The sequence below is a fragment of the Calliphora vicina genome, chromosome 1, assembly GCF_958450345.1.
Source record: "Calliphora vicina chromosome 1, idCalVici1.1, whole genome shotgun sequence".
Lineage (NCBI taxonomy): Eukaryota > Metazoa > Arthropoda > Insecta > Diptera > Calliphoridae > Calliphora > Calliphora vicina.
In genome coordinates this window covers 62,551,903-62,577,965 of record NC_088780.1, presented here as the reverse complement: position 1 = coordinate 62,577,965, position 26,063 = coordinate 62,551,903, and the positions used below count along the sequence as shown (strand labels likewise).

Sequence of the window (26,063 nt, the reverse complement as noted above, 5' to 3'; positions counted from 1 at the left end):
ATAATAAAACCCATATGGTGCTATGGAATTCAATTATGGGGCACGGCCTCAGCTTCTAATATTGAAAAAATTCAAAGATTCCAAAATAAAATATTACGAATGATAACAGCAGCGCCTTGGTATGAAATATTAACATTCATAAGGACTTAGGTGTCTCCCTGGTGAAAAATGAAATAAAAAAACAAGCGGATTCATATTTTAAAAAGTTAGAAGTTCACCCAAAACCACTTGCACGAACATTAATGGGAAGTAATGGCTACATCCGACTAAGAAGAAGGAATCCAACAGACCTGCGCTAATGATAGGATCTATAAATTAAACAAAATTTTTCGTCCAACTGTGGTGGGACGTAAATAAAAAAATAATATTTAGATTTAAGATTTGAACAAATTATTGATAGTTCACATTATTTTGTGAAGATACAATAAATAAAATATGAAATAAAAAAAAAAAAAAAATTTTAATTTACACGTAAACAATACACACATTTTTATAATTTTCCATTTTAAAAAAATTTTGTGCCACAGACTACGAAAAAATAGTCTTACAAATTTATTTGTTTGTTTTGTTCACATTTCTTTGTCTACCAAATTCGTGTTGTATATAGCGTTTTGCTTTAACACATCACTGATATTGTAGTACAAAATATATTGCTATCTCTTTTTATGAGAACTGCCCTAACATCTGATTTGGCGTTTTTTAAACGTCAAATTTGACACTTCTGTATATTCTGTTAAATCGGTACGGATTAAAGCGAGCATAACTTTTAAATGAAACAACGTATGTATGGTTTATTTTAAGCTTAGTACTCTGCAGTGTTGCCAATTCATGGTGAACAAAAAGGGCTAAATACAAGATGGCGCAAAAGTAATCCTCCTATCAGAAAATGCTATACATTTTGCGATTGGCCCCTAATATCAGTTCTGTTTTGACATTTGTGTAGTAAACACATGCGAAATACACGTTAATAAACAATGTTACGCTACACTGCTCCAGAACGCGGAATATTGCTGACTATTTATTTGACCTTAATCACCACCAAGAGGAAGATGATTTTTCATCAAAAATAATCATGAGTGATGAGGCCCATTTCCATCTTAGCGGGTACGTAAATATGCAAAATTTACGCTTCTGGGGCACTGAAAATCCGCGTGTAACCCACGAATAGCCATTACACCCGCTCAAAGTCACTGTATGGTGTGCTGTTTTCGCTGGAGGAGTCATCGGACCTTTTTTCTTCGAAGACGTCGCGGGACAAACGGTTACTGTGAATGGTGAGCGCTACAGAGCAATGATCAACGAGTTCTTTTTGCTGCAACTTGATGAATAGGGTTTGGAAAACATGTGGTTCCAACAGGACGGTGCAACGGCACACACTGCACGTGCCACAACCGATATGCTGAAGCATGCATTTTCCGGGCGCCTAATCTCCCGTTTTGACGATTTGCACTGGCCAGCAAGATCGCCTGATTTGACCGCTCCAGACCTCTTTTTGTGGGGCTTTTTGAAGTCGCGGGTTTATGTCAACAAGCCTCAGACTCTTGCAGCTCTTAAAGACAATATCCGTCAAGAATGTGAGGACCTATCGCCGGAAGTTTTGGCCAAAGTGATGGAAAATGCCATAAAAAGGGCTCAAATGACAATCAACTGTGGCGGCGGCCATTTACATGACATCATATTCTCGACTTGATGTAAAAAAAATTAAAAGACCCAATAAAAATAATCCACAAGAAGAATCAAAGTTTTTAATTTTTTTTTAATTACAGCCAAAAAAACATCGGAAGTTTACTTTTGCACCACCTTGTACTTAGAAAAAAAGGCTAAAAAGGGCTAAAAAGTGGCTAAAAAGGGCTAAAATTTTTAATTAAAAAAATACATACATTTGACACAAAAAACAACTTAGAATGTTACATTTGGCTATGCCGAATAGACAAACAAAAATGTATGAATATAACACACGTTCAAATGCAAGAAAATAAGAATATATTAACTTTAAAATAACGTAATATGGGGCCACACGTATATCATATGTCGATGTATTTAAAGCCTCGTATTTATCACATGGCCTGCAAAATGCTCCTAGGCAAATTTTTTTATATGAAAGACAAATTATGTATAAAGTAATCCTTTGTGATAACGTCGATGGAGAATATATGGCATATTTGCATCTCACGCAGAAAAAAAATATTCTAAAAATTATACATGTCGCCCGACAGAATTGATTTTCATTGGCAAAAACCTAAATTTAGCCACTAGTTAGTAAACATATCAAAACTAATGTAGCCATAATATGTAAACATAAATATTTAATTTAAATTTGGAAAAAAGTTAATTATCTATATTTGATCAGATAAAAATGATCATAGCTAAATTATTATCGATAATGAACTGAATTTTTCTTTCTAAATTGGTTGGATTGTAGTCTTTGAAAAAGGTATACTACATATATTTATGTCAATACATCGCCCAGATAAAGTTAAAAGTATTCTCTTTAACCCTATATATGATTTTATAAACGCCCGGACCTGCGCGTAAAACATTAACATATTTATTAACAATTTTTATTCAAACAACGTCCATTTTCTCTATATTAGTTATAGCATTTTTTAATGTATGGAAGGTCCAACAATTTGTATGTGCTTAAATTGTTTACTGGTTCAACATTTTTAGTTGATTTTTGTCATAATATCCCTACCAATTTTTTTGAACTGATTTTACTAATTTTCAACAGCAAAATTTTCAGATCATTAGAGTAAATATATAAGTTTTGATTTATTCATAAAAATGGCTAAATGAAAATAAAAAAGGCTAAAGGCTAAATTCATTTTTCTGTGGCTAAACAAGATTGAAAAGGGCTAAATTTATCCCAAAAAGGGCTAAATTGGCAACACTGGTACTCTGTTCATATTTGGGAAAAATAATGGTTGCTTAGTGCGACCATGATCATCTGTTGGTTTTAACCCTTTAATGCATATTGTTGCCCATTGTCTACATTCCAGTTCCACTTAATTTTAGATGAATATAAGCTTGATACTAATTCAGATTCTACTTCAGAAAAATCAAATGGAGTACGAAAAGTTTCAGCTGACGAAATTCTAAATCAAACTAAAGCTAAAGGAAATATAATAAATAAAAATCAACCAAATATTTTATACTTTATAGAAAAATAAAAATCATGCATTTAAGGGTTAATTTTGTGCGAAAGAAGTGCTGCTTATGTTATTTCGTGTGGAAAAATAAGGTTGCCAGATGTATTTCACTAAAAGAACAGAGTATTGCTTTTGAGAAATTATTTCGCAAATATTTTATAAGTAGTTTGACAGCATTTCGCACGAAATTTTGAACAGAGTAGGTACTTAGCTTTATACATGAAATTAAAGATAATTTATTAAGCTTTAAAAGAAATATAACTGTAGGTTTATGTTGTTTATATGTAGCCTATTCGCAAATAAAAATAATTTGCAATTAACTAACTCTCTGTTTATATGTCACTTTGGTTACGGAAAATTCTTATTTTTTAAATGCAAAAATGAAAGAATTAAACATTTTTGTTTGTATTGCCATCCAATTAATGCAAAAACGCAATGAAATATTTAAAAAAACGAAAGAAAAACTAAAAACTTTAAAAAATATGGCAATGTTTAAAATCTTATTTGCAAATAGTGTCCTTGATCAGGAATTGTTTTCGTGAGTTAGCTATTTGCAAATAAAAAATTAATTCACTGTTTATACGGGAAATTTTTCTAATTACAATATTTTTATTTGCGAATAAGCCTTGCGAATAAATTTTCTGGCTTTTCTTTTTATGCCTCCCATTAATAGCTACACAACTTTTATGCTGGAATATTTATTCCACTTTGTTCTCATCAAAATCTAGTTATTTACTGTACCTGCACTCTTTTTCAATTTACGTTTAACAATTGCCCATTCGATTGGACGAAGATTTTGCAATTTGTTTAATTGATGTGTTTTGGTATAACATCAACATTATAATATTGAGTGCCGGACTATGCAATTTGTATTTTATCGATGACAAAATGGACAATTTGTCTATCTTAACATTTTGAAGCCAAATTTAGAGCAAATTGCGAAAAAGTGGGTACAGAAAACATCTTTTCCTTTTATCAAGACTACGAACCCAAGCTCACATCAGGTGTTGCAAATCTTTGGTTGATCCATAACTGTCCCAAACTTACAGAAACTTATGCACAGAGCCCAGACTTTAATGCAATTGAGCATCTTTGGGAGGAATTAACTAGGAGAGTGCATCAAATAAAATTTAACACGTTAGTTCAGATAAAAGAGTCCTTACTGGAAGCATGGACCTCAAAAGAGTCAAAAGTATGCCAAAACATCGTAAAATCGATTCAAAAGCGATTACAGGTCATTCGAGACAACAAAGAATATGCAACTAAATATTTATCGCCCACTTTTGAATACCTATTTTACTCTGTCCGATTTTGTGTTTGACGCAAAAAATGTAGTTATTTTGGTTTATATGCAAAAGTTTACAGTTTCAATTATGCAAATTTAAGTTTTTGTTATTTTTTAGAGATACAGGTATGTGAAGTCTCACTGCAATTCTTATGCAATTCTTATGAGAAGCAGACGTGTTTTTTATTCGCTCCGCGATTTAAGTGGTTTCAGTGAAAATTTAAATAAAAAAGGAAAAATTTAGCGATTGGACGCAAAAAAAAAAATATTTCTCTAAGTGTTTAATATAAACAAACAAAAAAAAAATATACAATATAACAAAAAAAATAGAAATTTGTTTAAAAGTGCTTTGTTTATTTTCTTTTTTCAAATTTCGTTAAATTACTGTGAGCATATGAACTCTCATAATGAGAGTAGACTCAGTTTAAACGGTAGAAATGCCTACATATTTTTGAACGGGGAGGGTGAAAATAGAAGTGCTAACAAAAATATAAGAGATCCAGACTTTAACAAAAATTATTTAACCGCCAAACCGATTGAGAGAGCGCGCTCTTGTTCCCCCGTGATACAAATACATGAGAACAATATTGCACACACATCATCACCTAGTAATGCTTGTTTAGAACAAAGCATAAAAGAAAATAAAAAGTGTTCTGGTACAACAACAAATACTGCAGTAGATATAACAGAGTCGACAATGATAAATACACAAGCTTATGATAATCCACTAACAACACCTAGTGTGAGTTTTAATGTATTTAACACTGAAAATACCGTGATGGAAGATAATGGAACATCAAGTGGTGCTATACCTAAGGTTGGAAATAAGATAAGTAAAACTAAATCTCCAGTTCAAACAGGTATGCTTAGATATATAAGAATTAATAAGCGAAATTTAAGTCCCCAGAAAAGTCTGCCTTCTGAGAAGAAGCAAAAAATTACTGATAACCCCTTGAAAAGTAACCGTTTTGCTCTCTTGAGTGAGGAAGATTCTAATCGTCAAAAAAATGATGATAAATCCATCCGTAAACCGTTAAAACCACCACCAATATTCCTTCGGGAAACTAGCTCTAATAGCTTAGTGAAATCATTTATTGAACTCATTGGAAAAAATAATTTTCATATTGTTCCAATAAGAAAAGGAGGTGTGCAAGAGACAAAAATAGTTGTATACACTGAGGATTGTTATAGAAAAATTTCTCAACACCTAAATGACAGTAAGAAAAACTTTTATACATATCAACTTAAGAGTTGCAAGGGCTTGATAGTGGTCATAAAAGGTATAGAGTCCAGTGTAGATACAAACGAAATCAAGGAGGCCCTGGAAGAATTGGGCTATCAGACAAAGAATGTAGTCAATATCTTTAATAGAGACAAGGTTCCTCAGCCAATGTTTAGGGTTGAGTTAGAGCCTGATGATAGGAAATTAAAAAATAATGAAACTCACCCTATATACACTCTAAGATATTTGTTGAATCGTAGAGTAAATATAGAGGAACCTCTTAAGCGTAATCGTCCAGTTCAGTGTAGTAATTGTCAGGAATTTGGACATACACGTAATTATTGTACCCTACGCACAGTATGTGTTGCATGCGGAGGCCTGCACTCTTCGTCACAATGTGATATAGTTGAGAATGGTCTCAGTAGGAAATGTGGTAACTGCGGTGGAGATCATTCCGCTAATTATCGCGGATGCCCGGTCTACAAGGAGTTACTAAAAAGATTAAGAGAGAGGCAAAAGCTGATGAGAGGTGAAATAGTTGAATCAACACCTACAAATTCGGTATCTACATCTAGACCACTAAGCTCTGGAGTAGATTTTTCAAATGATAAAATAAATGCGGCTCATCCAGTATCACAGGAAAATGGCCAGGGAGCTACAATTAATGCTGGAGCCAGCTCATACGCCAGTATTTTAAAAACGGGTTATCAAAAGCCAAAAGTCCCCCAAAATATGGGAGGGTTGGAAAACCTTATGCAAACACTTACTGAGAATATTTCCTCTCTTAATCAAAATATGACTAACTTCATGTCATCCATGCAAAACACAATACAAGAGCTTCTGAGAGCACAGAACCAAATGATTCAAATTCTATTAACAAGAAAATGAATTTTTTGAAGATATGTTTCTGGAATGCAAATGGTTTAAACCAGCACAAATCGGAAATTTCCCATTTTATGTTAAATAAAAGCATCGATGTGATGTTAATTTCGGAGACACATCTTACAAATAGATATAACTTTAATATATCAGGATACTCATTTTATTACACAAACCATCCGGATGGTAAGGCACATGGCGGTACCGGTATCATAATTAGAAACCGATTGAGACACTATGCCCTAGAAGCGTTTTCAAAGGATTATATGCAAGCAACATCTATTCGCCTTGAATACCCAGCTGGAGACCTAACTCTGAGCTCTATATATTGCCCACCACGTTTTTCGATGACCAAGGAAAAATTTGAAGAATTCTTTATAACACTAGGAGATCGGTTTCTGGCATGTGGAGACTACAATGCCAAACATACATATTGGGGTTCGCGATTGGTAAATCCCAGAGGTAGACAGCTGTATAAAGCTCTAGTTGATCGCAAAAATTGCTTAGATTTTGTGTCTCCTGGACACCCAACTTATTGGCCAACTGATCCTAGAAAAATTCCTGATCTAATAGACTTCGCCATATGCAGAAATATTATTCGGAATGCAATATCCACAGAAATATCCTATGATCTATCTTCTGACCACTCTCCTGTAATTATTAATTATTGTGAGAGACCCAACACCCCAAGATTTCCTAAGGACTCTTTGTATTTTAAGACAAATTGGCTAAAATATAGGAAATATATCAGCAGTCATATCCACACAAATCCTAATTTACAGTGTGAGGAAGACATAGATAGGACCGTTAATGACTTCACGTCATTGATTGTTTCGGCTCTGGAACACTCTAGGTGCCAGATCCCTCCAAAAACTAATACGCCTATTTCAAGTTCGGATATTGAAAGACTTCTTCTCGAAAAGAGAAGACTCAGAAGAGAATGGAGCAGCAGTACGAAAACTGAAAAGAGCCCTTCATTTAGAGGAGGATCGCATAAACGAAAAATATATTAAAAGTTTGACGAGTACAAAATACACAAATTTCTCTCTTTGGAAGGCAACGAGGAACATTAAGCCACCGGTAGAGGCACAAAGCGCTTTAAGAAAAGCTGACGGAACCTGGGCACGAAGTGCTATAGAAAAAGCCTCAGTATTTGCTGAACATTTAAGTGAAGTATTTCAACCCAACTCCACGGCAAATGAGTTTGAACTAGAAGAACTGCCAGCTTCAACAATGGCTAATGCAGCCCAATTCGATATTAGTCCTGAGGATGTTAATAGAGTAATTAAAAATAAATTAGACTTGAAAAAATCACCGGGATATGATTTAATAACGCCATCAATGATTAAGAACCTACCAAATGTGGCAATAATTGTGCTATCTATATTGTTTAATGCGATCTTGAAACTAGGAATTTATCCAAAAAATTGGAAAATTTCTCAAATAATAATGATACCTAAACCGGGTAAAGATTTAACCCTGCCATCTTCTTATAGACCTATTAGCCTACTCCCTTGTTTGTCGAAGTTATTCGAAAAAATATTCCAGGAAAAGATAATACCTTTTTTGAATGATGGAAACATTATCCCAGTACACCAATTTGGTTTCCGTGAACATCATGGCACCATTGAACAGGTCAATCGTTTAACTGGAGAGATTCGAAAATCTTTTGAATTAAAGAAATATTGTTCTGCCATCTTTTTAGACGTTGCTCAGGCTTTTGACAAGGTATGGCATAAGGGTCTAATACATAAAATCAAATGTTTACTACCACTATGTACTCATAAATTGCTGGAGTCTTATTTATCGAATAGACTTTTCAGAGTTAAGTACAATGATTATGTGACGAGAGAATGCAAGATTGGAGCTGGCGTTCCACAGGGAAGTGTACTAGGACCTACGCTATATTTGATTTACACCTCCGACCTCCCTACGTGCGATAAACTAACAATTTCAACATTTGCTGATGATACCGCCATTATTAGCTCAGACGAAAACCCACTCATGGCATCTAGTCAACTACAGAATTACCTCGTACGTGTGGAGTCATGGTTGAAAAACTGGCGAATAAAGGTAAATGAGCTGAAAAGTAAACATGTTACGTTCGCTCTAAGGAGAGGAAATTGCCCACCTGTCACACTCAACAACGTTAATATACCGCAGTCTGATTATGTCACCTACCTTGGTATTCATCTAGATAGACGGCTTACTTGGCGCCGACACATAGAAACCAAGAGACTTCACATGAAGTTAAAAGCCTCTAGCTTTCATTGGTTAATCAGTGACCAATCAAAATTAAGCCTTGAATATAAAGTCATCCTGTATAAGACCGTTTTAAAACCAATTTGGACATATGGAATTCAATTATGGGGAATGGCTAGCAACACCAGTATTGATCTTATACAGAGGGCCCAATCTAAAATTCTTAGGACCATGACGGGAGCACCATGGTACATAAGAAATGAAAACATCCACAGAGACTTAGAAGTGACATTGGTAAAGGAAGAGTTCGAGAAAGTCCGTGAGAAATATATTGTGAAGCTGCGAAACCATCCCAATACGCTTGCAAGACAACTTGTGCAGACCCAAACCCGATCCAGGCTCCGTAGAGCAGATCTACCACCCCGCTAAGATGAGTGACAGTTTACCATAATGGCTCTCTTGCTGAAGAGCAAATAGTTTTAATTTTAGTTATAAGATTTAAATACTTATTGTAAGGTCAAAATAGACAGATTCAATAAATCAATAAAACGTTAAAAAAAAAAAAAAAAAAAAAAGGTATGTGAAGTGTAAATAGAAGCGAAAAAAAAAATTTTTTTGGTACATCCTTTTATGTTTAGAGCACATTTATATTAGACAAACTCTTGTCCGATTTTGCGTTTGAGTCACTGTATATGTAAAACAAAAAGTATAGTGTGGCGCTTATAACTGCTGAATATAAAAAAATTATTTAGAAACACATTTTTGTGTACTTACATGTGTGTATATAATTATTTATTAAAACTCTGTGCTACTTACATTTTCGGCTGATTTGAGTTCCATATTTATACATACGAAATTAAAAATATCTAAATATATTTTTTAAAATTTAGTTTTTCTCACACCAATTTCAAATGTGACTTGTTTTGACAGTTCTTGTGAGAAACTTTTCGCAAAATATTGTTACAGAAACACTTTTTCTCACATCCTTCCAATAATTGCTGGAAAATTATTTAAATGACAGATAATTCTCGCAAACTCAAGATACAGAAATACTTGTACGAGAAAAAACATATTTTGTTTCATTTTACACTGTTTTTGTTGCAATTCAATTGTTTCATGCGGAAAGTTTTTCGATTCGAGAAATACAGAAACGGGCTACTGGTATCTGCAGAAAATCAAATTTTGGCTATCTTTGAACCAGACAAAATTCGGATTTTCTAGATATTTGTGCACAATTTTATCTCTAGCTTATTTTTCCATTGTGTCTACACTTTTTAAAACTAAACATAATGACTCGCAATTCATTGTAGAGTAACAGTAGATTTGTTGTTAAAAACATATATCATTTTCCATTTTGATGTTTGATTAATACAGTGTGTACCGATTTTAAGTGGCCACTTCTTTATCAATGCAATCTGAACGTGTCTAGGCACTAGGGTATTCATTCGACTAATGATCGTTCGATTAATCGAATAATTTCTTACGAATAATTATTCGAACAATTTAAAAATGGCCATTTTCGAATAACGAATAATTCGAACAATTTTATGTAGAATAATCGAATAAAACGAATAAATGTTCACATATATTTAAATTTATTAAATTGCTTACAATTTTTCATAATTCCAAATTTAAATAAGTAATAATGACTCACAAAAATTGTATTATTTCTGAAATTCGACGAATAACTAAAGACTGTAGATGAGTGTTCCGATAGCTTCTTCTATAAATATATAAATATTACTGCAAGAAGTTACAATTCTAAAAACAAATCTTTAAAAATGTTTAACTTAGGACTTGAACCAATGAAAATAAAAGGTACGGAATAAAATATTTGTTATTTAGCTGGCAAAATATTAGAAGAATCGCAATTAATAATCAAAATATTAACTTAGATTAAAGTGGAGTTGAATGTGATGGAGAATGTGATTTTGAAACGGTCGTCGTAAGGGATATTGAGGATGACATTTATAATGATAATGTTGAAATAGACAAAGGCCATGATCTTAAAATATATTTAAATGATGTTATTAACCGCGTACCGCAAATCCATCGAATGATAAACACAAATATTGCAAACTAACAAATATTTTGCTGCAAGAAAAGCATGGAGTTCGTCTTATACATGATTTTGAACATCGTTGAACATCTTTAGGTAGGATCACACGATTGCCGCAATGCACCAATTATTGGTCTATTTTATGCGTCAATCGTGTGATTTCACAACTTATTGGCTCATATGTCAAACCACAACAATATTGTGCTTATTTGGCCCAATCAAATGCAACCCTGGTACGGCAATCATGTGAATGCTTGATAGGCAACATGCACCAATAAAAAAGTTAAAAATACACCAATATTTATTGTGTTCTAGTGCGGCAATCAAAGAAGACAATTAGCGCCAATATTAATTTTTGTAAATGAAATATTGTTTTTGTGAGCCACTCTCTGACCCACATACAGTGAATGTCACTTAAAATCGTACACCATCGTAGTCAAATTTTATTCATTAGTTTTAGAAAGTTGATGTTTTGGAAATATTTTAAAATGCTATTTTTATATTGTGTGTGCTATTACCTATCAGAAAATTGGGTATAATTTTAATTGCCCTTATCCACAAATAAAATAATTGGGTAAGACTGTCAGTGCCCAGAATATCAACGCTTCATTTAAAATCGTAAAGGCACTAAAAAATAGCAAATGATACCCTACAAAGTATTAGGATTATTTAATATTAACATTTTTTTTTAAAGTTTTAATTATAATTTAATATAATTTTACGAATTTAAGTGAAATATGAATTTTCTGATGTTCTTTAATTTTCATCAATATTTTTTTAACGAAATGAGGTTTTGTTAACTTTTTTGTTGAAATACATATTTTTTGTTCCAATTAATAAAATGACTTTTAATTTTTTATATAATCACCTATTATTGCCTGTATAATTTCATAATATTTAAAAAAAAAATATGTTGTACGATTTTGAGTGACACTCACTGTACATCTTTTAACATTTCTTTATTAATTTTTTTATATGATAATTAAGGCCGACGCAATTTTCTTTTTATACCCTACACCACCATAGTGGGGAGGGTATTATGCGTTTGTGCAGATGTTTGTAACGCCCAAAAATATTAGTCTAACACCCACCTTAAAGTATACCGATCGACTTAGAATCACTTTCTGAGTCGATTAAACGATGTCCGTCCGTCCGTCCGTCCGTCCGTCTGGTTGGCTGGCTGGCTGGCTGGCCATGTAAACCTTGTGCGCAGAGTACAGGTCGCAATTTTGAAGATATTTCGATAAAATTTAGTACATATTACTTTTTCGGCCCAAGGACCAAGCCTATTGAAACTGGCTGAAATCGGTCCATTATTTCACCTAGCCCCCATACAAATGTCCCCTCGAAATTGGACTTTATCGGTCATAAACGTTTATTTATCTATGTATCTACACAAATTTCGCTCCAAATAAGTTCTATATATACAAAATTCATGTCACCAAATTTTGTTACGATCGGTCCATAATTAGTCATAGCTCCCATATAGACCCGCTTCCGAAAATCACTTTAACGTGCATAAATCGCTTAAAAATGTTGGTATACACACAAAATTCAACATAGTTAACTTTAATATAGACATAAATCACACGACCTAATTTTATGGTGATCGGTCCATAATTGGTCATAGCTCCCATATAAGGCCCACTTCCGAAAATCACTCAAAAATATAAATTATTGATATTTTACAAGAAAAATATTTTTACTCATTTACTTGGTGTAGGGTATTATATGGTCGGGCTTGACCGACCATACTTTCTTACTTGTTTTATTTAACAAATATTTTTTTCAAAAATAGATTGGTTTTACATTTATGTAAACAAAACAAAATTTAACATCTAGCACAACAGCTGTTTCTCTGAGTTGCCGTAAACTAGAACAATCGTGTGACTGAAATGCGACAATTATTGCCACTAAATCGCTTTGCGCCAATTTACGACAATCGAATTTATATAAAATGAAGCAATCATGTGACTGCAGAGAATTTGATTGGGACAATTTCTTTATTGGGCCCCAATTCAGCACAATAAAATTTGTATTAAATTGGTTCATTGCGGCAATCGTGTGATCCTACCTTTTGTCTAACATGTTAATAAACTTTTTGCGTATTTCTAAATGCATAAATCATGCACTGTCTGACTTCAAATTAGCCACGTTCATATCAAACTTTGGACAGATTTGTGTAATTCCCTAAGACAACTTGATTAAGCAAAGATTCGGAACCCTGATAGAACTTGAGGATAAAATACAATTTGTTATAAATAATTTAGATAAAGTGAATAATTAATTTACTAAAGAATTAGTTACTCATTTTAAAACCCGAATTAATGAACGACATAAAAAAGTTCTTAATACGTTTATATTGAACTTGAATTCAGGATCATGTCCAACTAACTCAAGTTTTTTAAAGCATAGCTCCAAAACGGAAACGGAGTTAATCTGATAAGAATATTTTTGATGAAAATTTAATGATGGGCTTTGTTTTCGAATGTTTTTTAACATTATCAATACTTGATTTGTTAACTTTAACGTTATTTTTTGTTTTTCTTTAACAATAAAATATTTAAAAACCGACATCAAAACTTCATTCTTTACTTTTTTAAAAAAAATTAAATTATTCGAATAATTCGATTAATTTTAAACGTGTGATCGAATTATTCGAACAAGTTAAAATCTCTTATTCGAATTATTCGTTTTATTCGAACAAGAGAAAAATCGAATAATTCGAATACCCTACTAGGCACTCTAAATAACTCACAAAGATCACTGTGATTTTCCATCAAGAAAACTTTTAAATAATTTAAAATTTTAACGGTTCTAGATATGAACTAACATAGATCTAAATGTCCTTAAGTCAATAGAATTGCAATTGTTGCCATTCTTTGTTTTCAAATACCGAAATTTCTAAAACGGAGAAAATGTTTGATATAAATTAAAACGTTTTTAATCAGCTATTAAAGAAATAGAAGAAATCGTGCATAATACGCAAAAAACAAAATATTTTGGTGGATGTTATTGTTTTTGTTGACAAAACGTTTAATTCTAACTTAACATCAAATTAATGATTTTTTCCATAAATGTTAACTTTGCATAAGCGTTTGATAATGTTGGCCGTGGACTGCCGTATTTTTCATTGATGAAAAATGTTAATAAAAGAATTCTGAATTTATTTTTTTATTTTTCGTTTCGGCTTTTTTCGGATTTTGATTTATATAATTTTCTTTCAGACAGCCTCAGCTTAAAATATAGCGAACTTTCTAATGTTTGGATTTGTGAAAAAAATAAAAAGAAAAAATCTGACACTGTTTACAATTTTATTATCAGTGAAATTCATTTAAATAATGTTTCGAAACAAGATTTGGCTTTTTGTAAAATTTAATCGTTAAGGTGGCACAAGGCTTACCGCAAAATTAAAATTAATCCAAGCAAGATTTTGTCTGCATGTCTTATACGTCATTTTGTTAGCCCCCTTGCGTATTTTTATCGTGCTGAATTTATCAGTTAGTTTTCGAAATATTCAGTTTGTTTACATTTTTTCATATGCAACCTTAAAAATATTCATTATTTCAAAAAACCCAGCTGTGCGTGCTCATGAAAAACTGATGACATCTTTTTTTGAGAACCCACTGATTTTCAGAATCTTTATAAGCCCATAAAAAATTGAGTATTTAGAAAGAAATTCTTAATTTGTTACACAGTGTAATGTATTGATTATAAAACATTTTTACTTTGGTGCAAAAGTGAGGCAATGACCTTAATGTAAAACAAGTAAGAAAGTATGGTCGGTCAAGCCCGACCATATAATACCCTACACTAAGTAAAAGAACAAAAACATTTTTCTTTTAAAATTTCAATAACTTATATTTTTGATTGATTTTCGGAAGTGGGACTTATATGGGAGCAATGACCAATTATGGACCGATCACCATGAAATTGGGTCCTGTGATTTATGTCTGTATGAAAGTTATTTATGTTGAATTTTGTATGTATACCAACATTTATAAGCGATTTATGCACGTTAAAGTGATTTTGGGAAGCGGGTCTATATGGGAGCTTTGACTAATTATGGACCGATCGTAACAAAATTTGGTGATATGAATTTTGTATATATAAAACTTATTTGGAGCGGAATTTGTGGAGATACATATATAATAAACATTTATGACCGATATAGTCCAATTTCGAGAGGACATTTGTATGGGGGCTAGGTGAAATAATGGACCGATTTCAGCCAGTTTCAATAGGCTTGGTCCTTGGGCCGAAAAAATAATATGTACCAAATGTGATCGAAAAATCTTCAAAATTGCGACCTGACAGTGATTCTAAGTCGATCGGTATACTTTAAGGTGGGTGTCAGACTAATATTTGTGGGCGTTACAAACATCTGCACAAACGCATTATACCCTCCCCACTATGGTGGTGAAGGGTATAAATATCCATATACATATTAAGACAAGGAAAGTCAATAGAAGTCTTGTTCTTAGTTATCGAAGAGTACTTTCTTAATGATGTATGAATAGAGTTGTCAATCCGGTTTTTTTTTTTTAATTTTCCGCCTTTTTTAAACCGGTTTTTACAAAAGGACGGTTTTCGAGTTATTCGACAAACCGGTTTTTTTGTCTCGAATTATTCGACAAAATCGAAAATTTTACCCTCTCTTTACATTTTTTTAAAAATACTCTCTTTCATTGCACTCTATCAATTAAATTCTCTTAGTATCTTCTCATATCGTGATCGTTGTTACCAGCGTTGCCGCTTTGGTCCAATTGGACCAAAATTGGTAGTTTTAAGTTAACAAATTGACTTTTGGTAGTTTGGTTGGTTTGTTCCGATTTTTGTCGCATTTTGGTAGGTTTTTTGAATACGTATTTTTAAGAACAATTTAACAAAAAACTTAACAAAAAAACTATGTTAATCCAAAATAATAAAATTATTTATAAAATATGAAGACAGAATTATCTTAAATTTTTAGTTTAGTGAAGTAAATGTGTACGTATTTAGTAGTGTTCAGTTCATAAAATGCCAAAGGCCTTGCAATACTAAAACTTTTAACGTATTATACATTTAATTTACACATTTTAAATATTTCAAAATTATAACACATATTATTTAAATTGTGTGTAGTCATGTTAAAAGAAGTAATAAGTATTGAGCAAAATCATTTTTCTTTTAAAATTTCAATAATTTATTTTCGTGAGTGATTTTCAGAAGTGGGCAGCTATGACCAATTATGTATCGATCGCCATGAAACTTATTTATGTTGAATTTTGTCGGGATACGAACACTTTTAGGAGTTTTATGCTAGTTAAAATAAGTTTTAGAAATGGGCCTTATATGCTTATGGTCAATTATAAAACGATTCACACACAATTTTTAGATATGACATATTTATGATTGTAGTGTAATTAAATAATATTCATCCTCAGTGTAACGCTATAGCAGCAATAATATAATTTTAATTTAACTATTTGATTTTGAAAGGAATCCAAATAGCATTTCAGAAATATTTAAAATTTGGTTGGTTTTGGTAGGTTTTGGTAGTTTTTAATCTGAAATTTGGTAGGAAAAATATTTTATGAGTGGCAACGCTGGTTGTTACTCAGTTGTGTTTTGGCAGAGCTAGACAAAATTATCACTCGTCAGCTTTTAGGTAATATTGTCTTTGAAAATATTTTACCACCACGTCAGAGTTAGCGTAAGTATTCAGTAGAAAAAATTGTACCCCACATTAACATTAACGTAATATTCTCATAGAATTATCAGTAGAAAAAAATTTACCCCACATCAAAATTAACGTAATATTTTCATATAATTATTATTTTGGATATTTGTTGTGTCAACTCTTACATTATTTTTTAGACTTTTTAAAAAAGCTTGCAAGACAAATAATTTTACCACATTTGATAAATGTGCGAACACAGATTTTGATGAGTAAAATCCTCCAAAAAGGATGACCTGTATTTTCTACACTTGTTTATTTTTGTTTATGATCTCTTTTATATCTTTAAATGTATACATTTGGCTGTGAGAAAATGTCCTTTAAGTTTTTGATTTTCTTTAAATTCTTAGATTTTGATATAACGTTTTTGTTATTCTAAAGTAAAGTACCTATTTTTTTAAAACAAATAAAAATATTTCTTGTTTTCTTTATTTATTGTATTTAAAAATGTGGTAGATTATTTTTAAAAAGCAAATAATTATTTTTTTTTATATTTTATTTATTGTATCTTCACAAAATAATGTGAACTATCAATAATTTCTTCAAATCTTAAATCTAAATATTAATTTTAATTTACGTCCCACCACAGTTGGACGAAAAATTATGTTTAATTTATAGATCAGCGCAGGTCTGTTAGATTCCTTCTTCTTAGTCGGATGTAGCTTCTCATTAATGTTTGTGCAAGTGGGTTTGGGTGAACTTCTAACTATTTCAAATAGGACTCCGCTTGTTTTTTTATTTCATTTTTCACCATGGAGACACCTAGGTCCTTATGAATGTTAATATTTCTCACATACCAAGGCGCTGATGTTATCATTCGTAATATTTTATTTTGAATTCTTTGAATTTTTTCAATATTAGAAGCTGAGGCTGTGCCCCATAATTGAATTCCATAGCACCATATGGGTTTTATTATTGAGCTGTACAGCAAAAGTTTGCAATCTAAACTCAATCTCGAGTTTTTACCAATTAGCCAGTAAATTTGTAGTAATTTTAACTTCATTTGAGTCAATTTCGTATCTATTTGGTTTTTCCAGGTAAGACGTCGGTCTAGATGCAGACCTAGATATTTAACTTCAGTTTGTTGAGGTATTATATTATTATTTATTATGATTGGAGGGTACGATTCTCTACGCAATGTGAATGTAAGATGTATACATTTTTGCTCGTTTACTTTTATTCTCCATTGTTTTAACCACCTTTCTATGTCGAGTATATGGTCTTGTAAAAGTACAGATGCTTCTTGGGGGTTTTCATGAATGGCTAGTATAGCTGTGTCATCAGCAAAAGTTGATATGTGGGTTCGACTGTTTGTAGGCATATCACAAGTATAAAGCAAATATAGGAAGGGAACCAGTATACGCCTGCTTCAATAGGCTGTGATGAACATATAAAGTCTCCCTCTTTGAGAACGAACTTTCGATGACTTAAATAACTTTCTAGAAACTTGTGTGTGTTCACTGGTAAATATTGTTTTATTTTTATTGATAATCCTTCATGCCATACTTTGTCGAAGGCTTGCGAAACGTCGATGAAGAGTGCAGAACAATATTTTTTTCTTCAAATGTCTTGGATATGATTTCTACCAACCTGTGAGTTTGTTCTATGGTGTTATGTTTTTCTCGAAATCCGAATTGATGATTTCACTATCGGCTTTAACTTGTGCATTAACAGTTTTTCGAATAGCTTTAATATATTTGACAATAGGATAATGGGTCTATATGATTCTACTTTACTGTGATCTTTTCCCGGCTTAGGTATCATTGTAACTAAAGAAACCTTCCATTCTGGTGGATAATATTCAAGGCGTAATATAGCATTAAAAATAAATAGGATTATTCTTAATGCAATTTGGGTGATTTTTTGGAGTTTAAATCAACAATAGCCTTGTCAATCTCTGAAATCTCAAAACGAAGTGGTTCAGCTGCTGTAATATGAGGTAAAATAGATGGTAACTCTATTATTTCGTTTGACTCGTTTGGGGAAAATACATTCTTTAGATGACTAACAAACAGGTTTCCTTTTTCAGTATCGTTTCTAGCCCAGCCTCCACTAGAATTTCGTAGAGGAGGTCTGCTCATAACAGGTCGTTTTTTGTAGCTCGCCATAGAGAGTAATTTGAGTACTGGGTGCCATCTAAGTTCTCCAGATATTTATTAATTGAGTCAGTTTTGCGTTTGTGAAGAAGCATACTGAGGCGTTTGCGACATTTTCTAAGCTCCGTTTTAAGTTGAGGGGATCAGTAGAGTTGCCACTCCCGCCGAACTCTTCTTTTTTCAGCTAATAACTGTTCAATGTCTGCAGAATAGAGTCTATTGTATCTTATTTGTTGGGTTATTTGAGTGGCGTGTTCAACAGCAAGTTTTAAGTTTTGTTCAAAATTTTTGAGTGAGATATCGATATCTTCTGGTGTTCTTAGCGATATATTTTCTGTACAGTGTGTGCTAATATATTTTCTATATTTCAACCAATTTATTTTCGTGCTTGATATTGCAGAGTGACCAGTCGGGGATACTATTTCTAGGGCGTTCAATAGAGTAACGAAGGTGGGTGAGTGATCCGAGGATAATTCTAATGAAGATTTAACCTGCATTAGTTCCATTGGTAAATTTTTTGACTGCAAAATCAATGACATCGGGTATTTTGCTTGGGTCAGTAGGCCAGTATGTTGGTTCTCCGCTCGACAGCACATTCAAATTCAATTTAGAAATTGTATTAAACAAAGCTCGACCTTTCGGGGTTACAAGTCTTAATCCCCAATGAGTATGCTTAGCATTATAATCTCCACCTGACAGGAATCGGGGTCCTAGTGATTCGTAAAAATGTTCAGATTTGTTTTCAGTAATTGAAAACCTTGGAGGAGAACATATCGACGAAATTAATAGGTTTCTGTAGCATTCATCCAAACAGATTGTCGTAGCTTGAAGATAATCTTCACAAATATCACACATTGAATGGTGTTTGATACGGGTTTTAATTAAAATTCCAGAGCCTCCACATGCTCTATCTCTTCGATCATTTGTGCTATAAAAAACATATCCATTTATCTTAAATAAACTTCTAGACGTCAAATGGGTTTCCGAAACTAACATTATATCAACTTCATGACTTTTAAGAAAATACTCGAGTTCGTTTTTATGTTGGCGAATGCCGTTAGCGTTCCAAAAACATATTCTTAGGCAGTTCATGGCCTGCAATAACATTGATTGCATCTTAAGCATTTCTTGCATCATGTTACTCATTGAGTTTGTAAAGTTATTTACCTATTGCACAAGAGTTTCTATTGTAGATTCTAGTCTGGTAAAATTGAAAATTGGCGTTTGCTCTCTTACCTCTGGGTTCATATTTTGGTTTTGTGGTTGACGGATTTGCGTCTGAGTTTGGTTGTTTCTTAGTACATTTGCATATGTTTCTTTGTTGTCATATGTCTGTTGTAACGGGGGGTAGTTTAAATTGATGTTATTTAATAGCTGAGCGGGGAAAATCTTCGGTTCATGGCTTTGTGATTTTTTAACAATTGAGTAGGCAGGACAACCCCTGTAGTTCGCTGTGTGGTTACCTCCGCAATTGCTGCATTTTTTCATTTTAGGATCATCCTTGGATTTGTTACATTGGGATGTGTTATGCAACTCTCCACAAATAACACATACGGGTGGCAATTTGCAATATGCCTTGGTATGTCCATATCATCGTTTATGTGGCTCTTCTACCGTAATTTTACGATGAAATAAATACTTCAGGTTATATATGGGATGTGTTTCATTTTTTTTCAGATTTAAGACACCGGGTTCAAGTTCAACACGGAAGAGTGGTTGGTGTTTTTTTTCGAGATTTCTAATGTTTATCACATTTTTTGTCTTAAAACCTTTATCTTCTAAGCAAATAATTATAAAAAAATATTTTTTACTAAATTTTTGTTAGTAAAATTAAGAGGGGTAAAATTTACCACCACGACATTAACTATGTCACAAAATTTCACCTCGACAGTTAAAGGTTATTTTTAGATTTTATATGATTACTTTTAATAACTCTGTCCAACAGCATTTTTGAAAAAGACTAGCCACCCTATAATTCTGAAAGGGCATGTTTAGTAGATCATTTTTTGTAGAAAGGACCCCTAATAAAATTCTACAATATAACTCTGAGAATAAGAATTCTTTCAGATATTAACTTACAACATTTTTTCAGTTAGTATAATGCTACTTTCGATCAAAAAATTAAAACTTTGACCCACTGTAAAAAAAACAGCATTTCTGGAACAGACTAGCGACCCAATAATTCTGAAATAATCTGGCTTTTTAACGTCACCTAAATTCACCATGTTATACAGTATGTAGTAACATTTTTTAATTAATAGACTTTTTGGTCAGAACTAAATGAAAGTTCAAATCATATATTGAACCTCAGTTCAGTTTAACATTAAAAGAAGTTCAAAATCCATACAAAAGAACTAATATTGCAAGAACTAGCTACTTAAAACTAGATTTTAATTATTTGGATAACTTTTCAAAAATATTGAATTAAATCTTTTATACAATGAAATTTTAACAGTTAATGTGTAAATTTAAATTATATGTTAAATTAATATAAAAAAAATTAAGCTTAATTTATACCTAAATTCTTAAATTGACAAAAAAGGCTAAAAACCGGTTATTCGATCCGGTTTTTTCTATCAGAAACCGAATTTAGGTAAAAACCGGTTTTTAAAAATTGTGCTTTTTCGAATTATTCGAAAACCGGTTTTTTGAATATGTCGAATATTTGACAACTCTATGTATGAAACAAAAAACTGTTTTAAATTTCTAAAATGTTCAGAAAATCTATTGACAGTTTTCTAAAATCCTTATAAACATTGCATCACTTTTTCAACACAGTAGCGGTATTCACATATGTATTTTGTATTCTGTATATTTTGTTAGTGGAAAGTAAAAATAACATTGCATTTTTAAAATGTATATTTACGTATGTATGGATGGATGTGCAAAGTTAAAAAAATATGTGTGGATGTGTGTATACAATGGATAAATATTGTAGTAGATTTTTACCTGTCCCACGTTTAATGATTCTGGAGCTCTAAATGCTGGTGTACCAGCTGTTGAACCATTAGTCATTGTAGCATCCTCTCCAATGAATTCATTGCAAACACCTAAATCGGCTATTTTCACTCGACCACATTCGGTTAATAACAAATTTCCCGGCTTTATATCGGCATGAATGATTCGCTGGTAATGTACTGAAAATAGAACAGGTACATACATAGTTATTCAAAACGTTTGCTTCTTAATTATACCCTACACCACCATAGTGGTGAGGGAATTATGCGTTTGTGCAGATGTTTGTAACGCCCAAAAATATTAGTCGAAAGTGATTCTAAGTCGATCGGTAGACTTAGAATCACTTTCTGAGTCGATTAAACGATGCACAGTGGTATGAGAATAAAAAAAAGAGGGAAATATATCTGTAACTTCTAAACCCTTACGCCGATTTGAATGAAATTTCACATGCGCAAAGAGGAAGTGTAGTCGAGTTTAAGTTTTGAATTTGGACCTCATGACCCCACCAGGAGCGGGACCAAAGTAAGACACCTCGGGTATGTTCAATTTTTAAAATGATCCTATTTCTTCGTTTGTGTTCCGAATTAAAAAAAAAAATTACACATACAGAATCTCCTCGTCGAGCACTACATAAAACCTCCTCGTAGCTATCAATTATCTCTTATAGCTAGGAGATATTCGCATTTGAAAATTTTTGAAAAGTAGACAAAATCCTCTATCCATTGATATATAATATGTCTACCTTATGTTTTTTACGTGTCAAATAAATTAGGGAAAACTTAACAACTCGCTGAGAATTTACCTAGCACTGTTATTTACATTCATAAAAATGTTATTATGTAGGCAACATGCTTTTTTATGAATTTCTATGTTATTGCCACAAGTATGTATTATGACATATATAAAATTCAGCTGCCCCTACTTGCCCCAATTTTTTTGGTAAATGTTTTTTAGTGTCAACATCCCTTCAGTTTCGTGATATTTCCGACTTCTGTGTAAAGGTAAAACAAAATAAAACAAGTACTGTGATGAATTAAACAATATATGCAAATTGTTTCTAAAGGGAATTATGTTTTGTATTCTGAGGAGCAGAAAATATATTTACATTTTTCAACAAATATTGGAAGAAACACTCGCGTACAAGAAGCTGATTTGAAGCTGAGTCGAGTGATTGGCTAGATACTGACTTATTTAATGAAGAAGCTTGTGCTGTGAGTTATTTTAATTTAACTTGTACAAATCTAGTTTGAGTAGGCGTTTGGTATAGGTTCCAATTACAAACAAACAGGTCGACCCAAATTAAGTTATGAAGAAGCATCACAGCGCATGAAAAGAAGGCGAGTGAAAAGAAGACTATATATAAAGTAGCACAAAAAAGATCTGATGCACAAACAGTTAACAAGTTATCGGTGGAATAAGCATTAGCTCTATATAGACATAGATCTCTCTGATAGGCAATATAATATGATGTGAAAAGTAGTGAGTTCTATTCATGAAGTCTTATTAATTAATTTTAAAAGCTAAAAAAAAATTTATTCCGGATAATATTAACGTAAAAAAACCTTATTTTTATGGAGGTTAATCCATTTATGTAAATAATAAGTATGGGTATGTCCTTCCTCCCATTCGGAAACAATATTTTATTGACATATTGGGAATGTTATAAGTGTTTCAATTACAAAACTACGTTATGAAAATTTAAGTTTTTGTAATTTTTTTTTTCATTTTTGAAAAAGGACATTTTTGATCCTCCGAATTTGTTCAAAACGTTAAAAATGTTCCAGAAAATATATTGTGCAAAATTTTGATTTCCTTTTTTAAATTTGATAGTATTTTTAATTTTCAGGATATATGGAATGGACACGAATCCTTACTCCAAATTCAACCAAATTTGGTCAAAACGTTAAAAATGTTCTAGAAAATTATTGTACAAGATTTTAATTCATTCTTTAAAATTTTTTAGTATTTTTAATTTTCAGGATATATGAGAAGGACACGAATCCTTGCTCCGATTTTTTTCAAACTTTGGATTTGTCTTTTATCAGGTCAAGTAAGTGTGTCAAATTTTGTATCTGTACGACAACTCCTTCTATTTTTGGCCAATCGTTATATGAAATCAAAACACTGTGCGACGCATTATAGGTTAAATGACAACTTTTTCTGTGCAAAATTTATAACGACTACAAAATCATGGTATTCAAACCAAAACTTTAAAGAATTTCATAAGTAAGAATAATTCTATTAAAAAAATGGAATTTAACCCACTAACGACCAAAAATTAACCCTTTTGCAATCATTAATGCAAAATTAATACATTAATTTATTTTAATTATACTAAAACTTTTAGTAATTGCTTAAATCTAATTCATATTGTAAATTTAAATCAAAAAGGTCCTCTTAGCTTTCATTAATATCATCGTCTTGGTGGGTATAGTGAAATTCTTCCATGGGTTCACTGCAACATAATAGTTGAATTACTTTAGGTGGAAGCGTGGAACTTTTCCGCTTTTGTAAGCGCCTATATAAAAATGATGTGGAAATTAATGGATTTGAGGTACAGCTTAATATTAATTCGGAGCTTAAAAAATCTGTCTTCTCCGCTTACATCCCAGCAAAAACTTTTCTTACAAATAAGCCGAAAAATAAGGGGAATTTGACGATTCAACTACTTATTTTTCTACTGTAAGAAGTCATTATTTTTGTTCGCGATGTCCCAAAAGTAATCCTTTATATTTTGGCCGGAAATAAGTTGTTTTGTTAGTAGAGTTATTTATAGAATTTTTATTTACACAAAAAAATAAAAATAAAAAAAATAAGTCGCAGACCCGATTTGAACCTGCAACCTTCTGTTTGGTAGTCTGCCGTTGTGCTCACTACACCACTGCTTAGTTATTTCATTGTACATCAAATAATGGTTTTCACACAGTAATGCAATATTCTTTTCTGTTTTTCTAAAAATAAACATGCAATAAAAAAAATGGGCAAATTGAAAAAAAGTAACAGTTTTTTTGTTTTGTTTGTTTATTTTGTTTTTTTAGACTTTACTACTTAAAAAGTAAGTTATTAAAAAAGACATTATTAAAAAGACATTGTAGCCTTTGTAAGCGAAGTTTTTGCTGTAATATTACAGCGTCTTTTTGCATCTCAAACATTTTTTCAGCAATATGCAGTAAAATAGATTGCAACGAAACTTTGGTAAGAGTCTCATTTGCTTTTAAAATTTCAATAATTTATATTCGTGAGTGATTTTCGGAAGTGGGTCAAATTAGGTCGAGTGATTAATTTCTTTATGGGACTTGAATTTTCTGTTGAATTTTATGTGTATACCAAAAATTTTAATAGATTTATGCACGTTAAAGTGATTTTCGGAAGCGGGATCTATGACTAATTAAGGACCGATCATCATAAAATTAGGTGACATGAATTCCGTATATATAAAACTTATTTGGAGCAAATTTTGTGTAGATACCTATATAAATTAAACATTTATGACCGATAAAGTGCAATTACGGGCTAGGTTATATAATGGACCGATTTCAGCCAATATAAATAGGCTTCGTCCTTGGGCCGAAAAAAATTATATGTACCATATAAAGGTGGGTCTTAGACTAATATTCTTGGACATTAGAAACATCTGCACAAACGCTTCTCCACTTCATCTGAAAATATATAATAACCTAAAAAATATAGTATTATTCGAAAACGGCTAAAAATGGCTATTAAATGTAAATGAAAATTGGTTTATAACATTTCAATATATTCATTTCTGATTGCATTTAATCTGCCGAACGTTGCCGACATTTTAAAAGCTTCCACGAAGTTACATTTTGAAAACAGTCGCAGCACTTTTATGGTTATGTTAAAAAAGTGGATTTATTTCAACCAAGTTAAACAATTTTATCACATTTTTTAACAAAAAACCTTACTTACTTTCTTAATTTATTGTTATCCATTTTCACTTTCTTCTTTATAACTCGCGAAATTATTTAAACATGCAATTGAAAGTTTGAAAGTAATACAGGCTTTTCAACAAAATTTATTAAGTGATTACAATGCAATGTATTTGACTGCGTGTTGTCAAACAGAATTTAATATTTACCAAAAACAGAAAGCTGACTTAGTTAATTTGGAGTATTGGTTACAAAATGGCATTAAAAAAAGTGCAATATTTGCATTTGAAAAATTGGACTTAAGAACAGTTTTGGTAGCCGTTTAACCTATAGTGCGACGTGGAGATTCTATATATGAAATCGGTACATGTAAGAAATAGGATCGTTTTAAAAATGTAACATACCCGAGGTGTCCTACTTTGAAGACCCATGGTCGCGCTCCTGGTAGCCCCATGAGGTCCAACTTCAAAACTTGAACTCGAAAACACTTCTATACAAGTGTTTGAGTATCTATATAACTAAAATTGCGAGATTATTCAATCTTTGTCTGAAACATTATTCTTATAATAATACGCAAAACTTTGAAGGATCTATTTCGTTACCA

The 26,063-nt window shown here is 31.9% G+C and overlaps 1 protein-coding gene across 2 annotated transcripts in view; it reads right to left on the bottom strand.

The window, feature by feature from the left end:
* The window catches only part of LOC135963046 (calcium/calmodulin-dependent protein kinase kinase 2), a 74,608-nt gene that overhangs the window by 17,461 nt on the left and 31,084 nt on the right, over window positions 1–26,063 (bottom strand). For both annotated transcript variants that reach the window (XM_065514828.1, XM_065514834.1), the window contains one exon: window positions 21,561–21,748. In XM_065514828.1, the coding sequence (XP_065370900.1) occupies window positions 21,561–21,748 (188 nt within the window). The remainder of the gene's footprint in view (window positions 1–21,560; window positions 21,749–26,063) is intronic.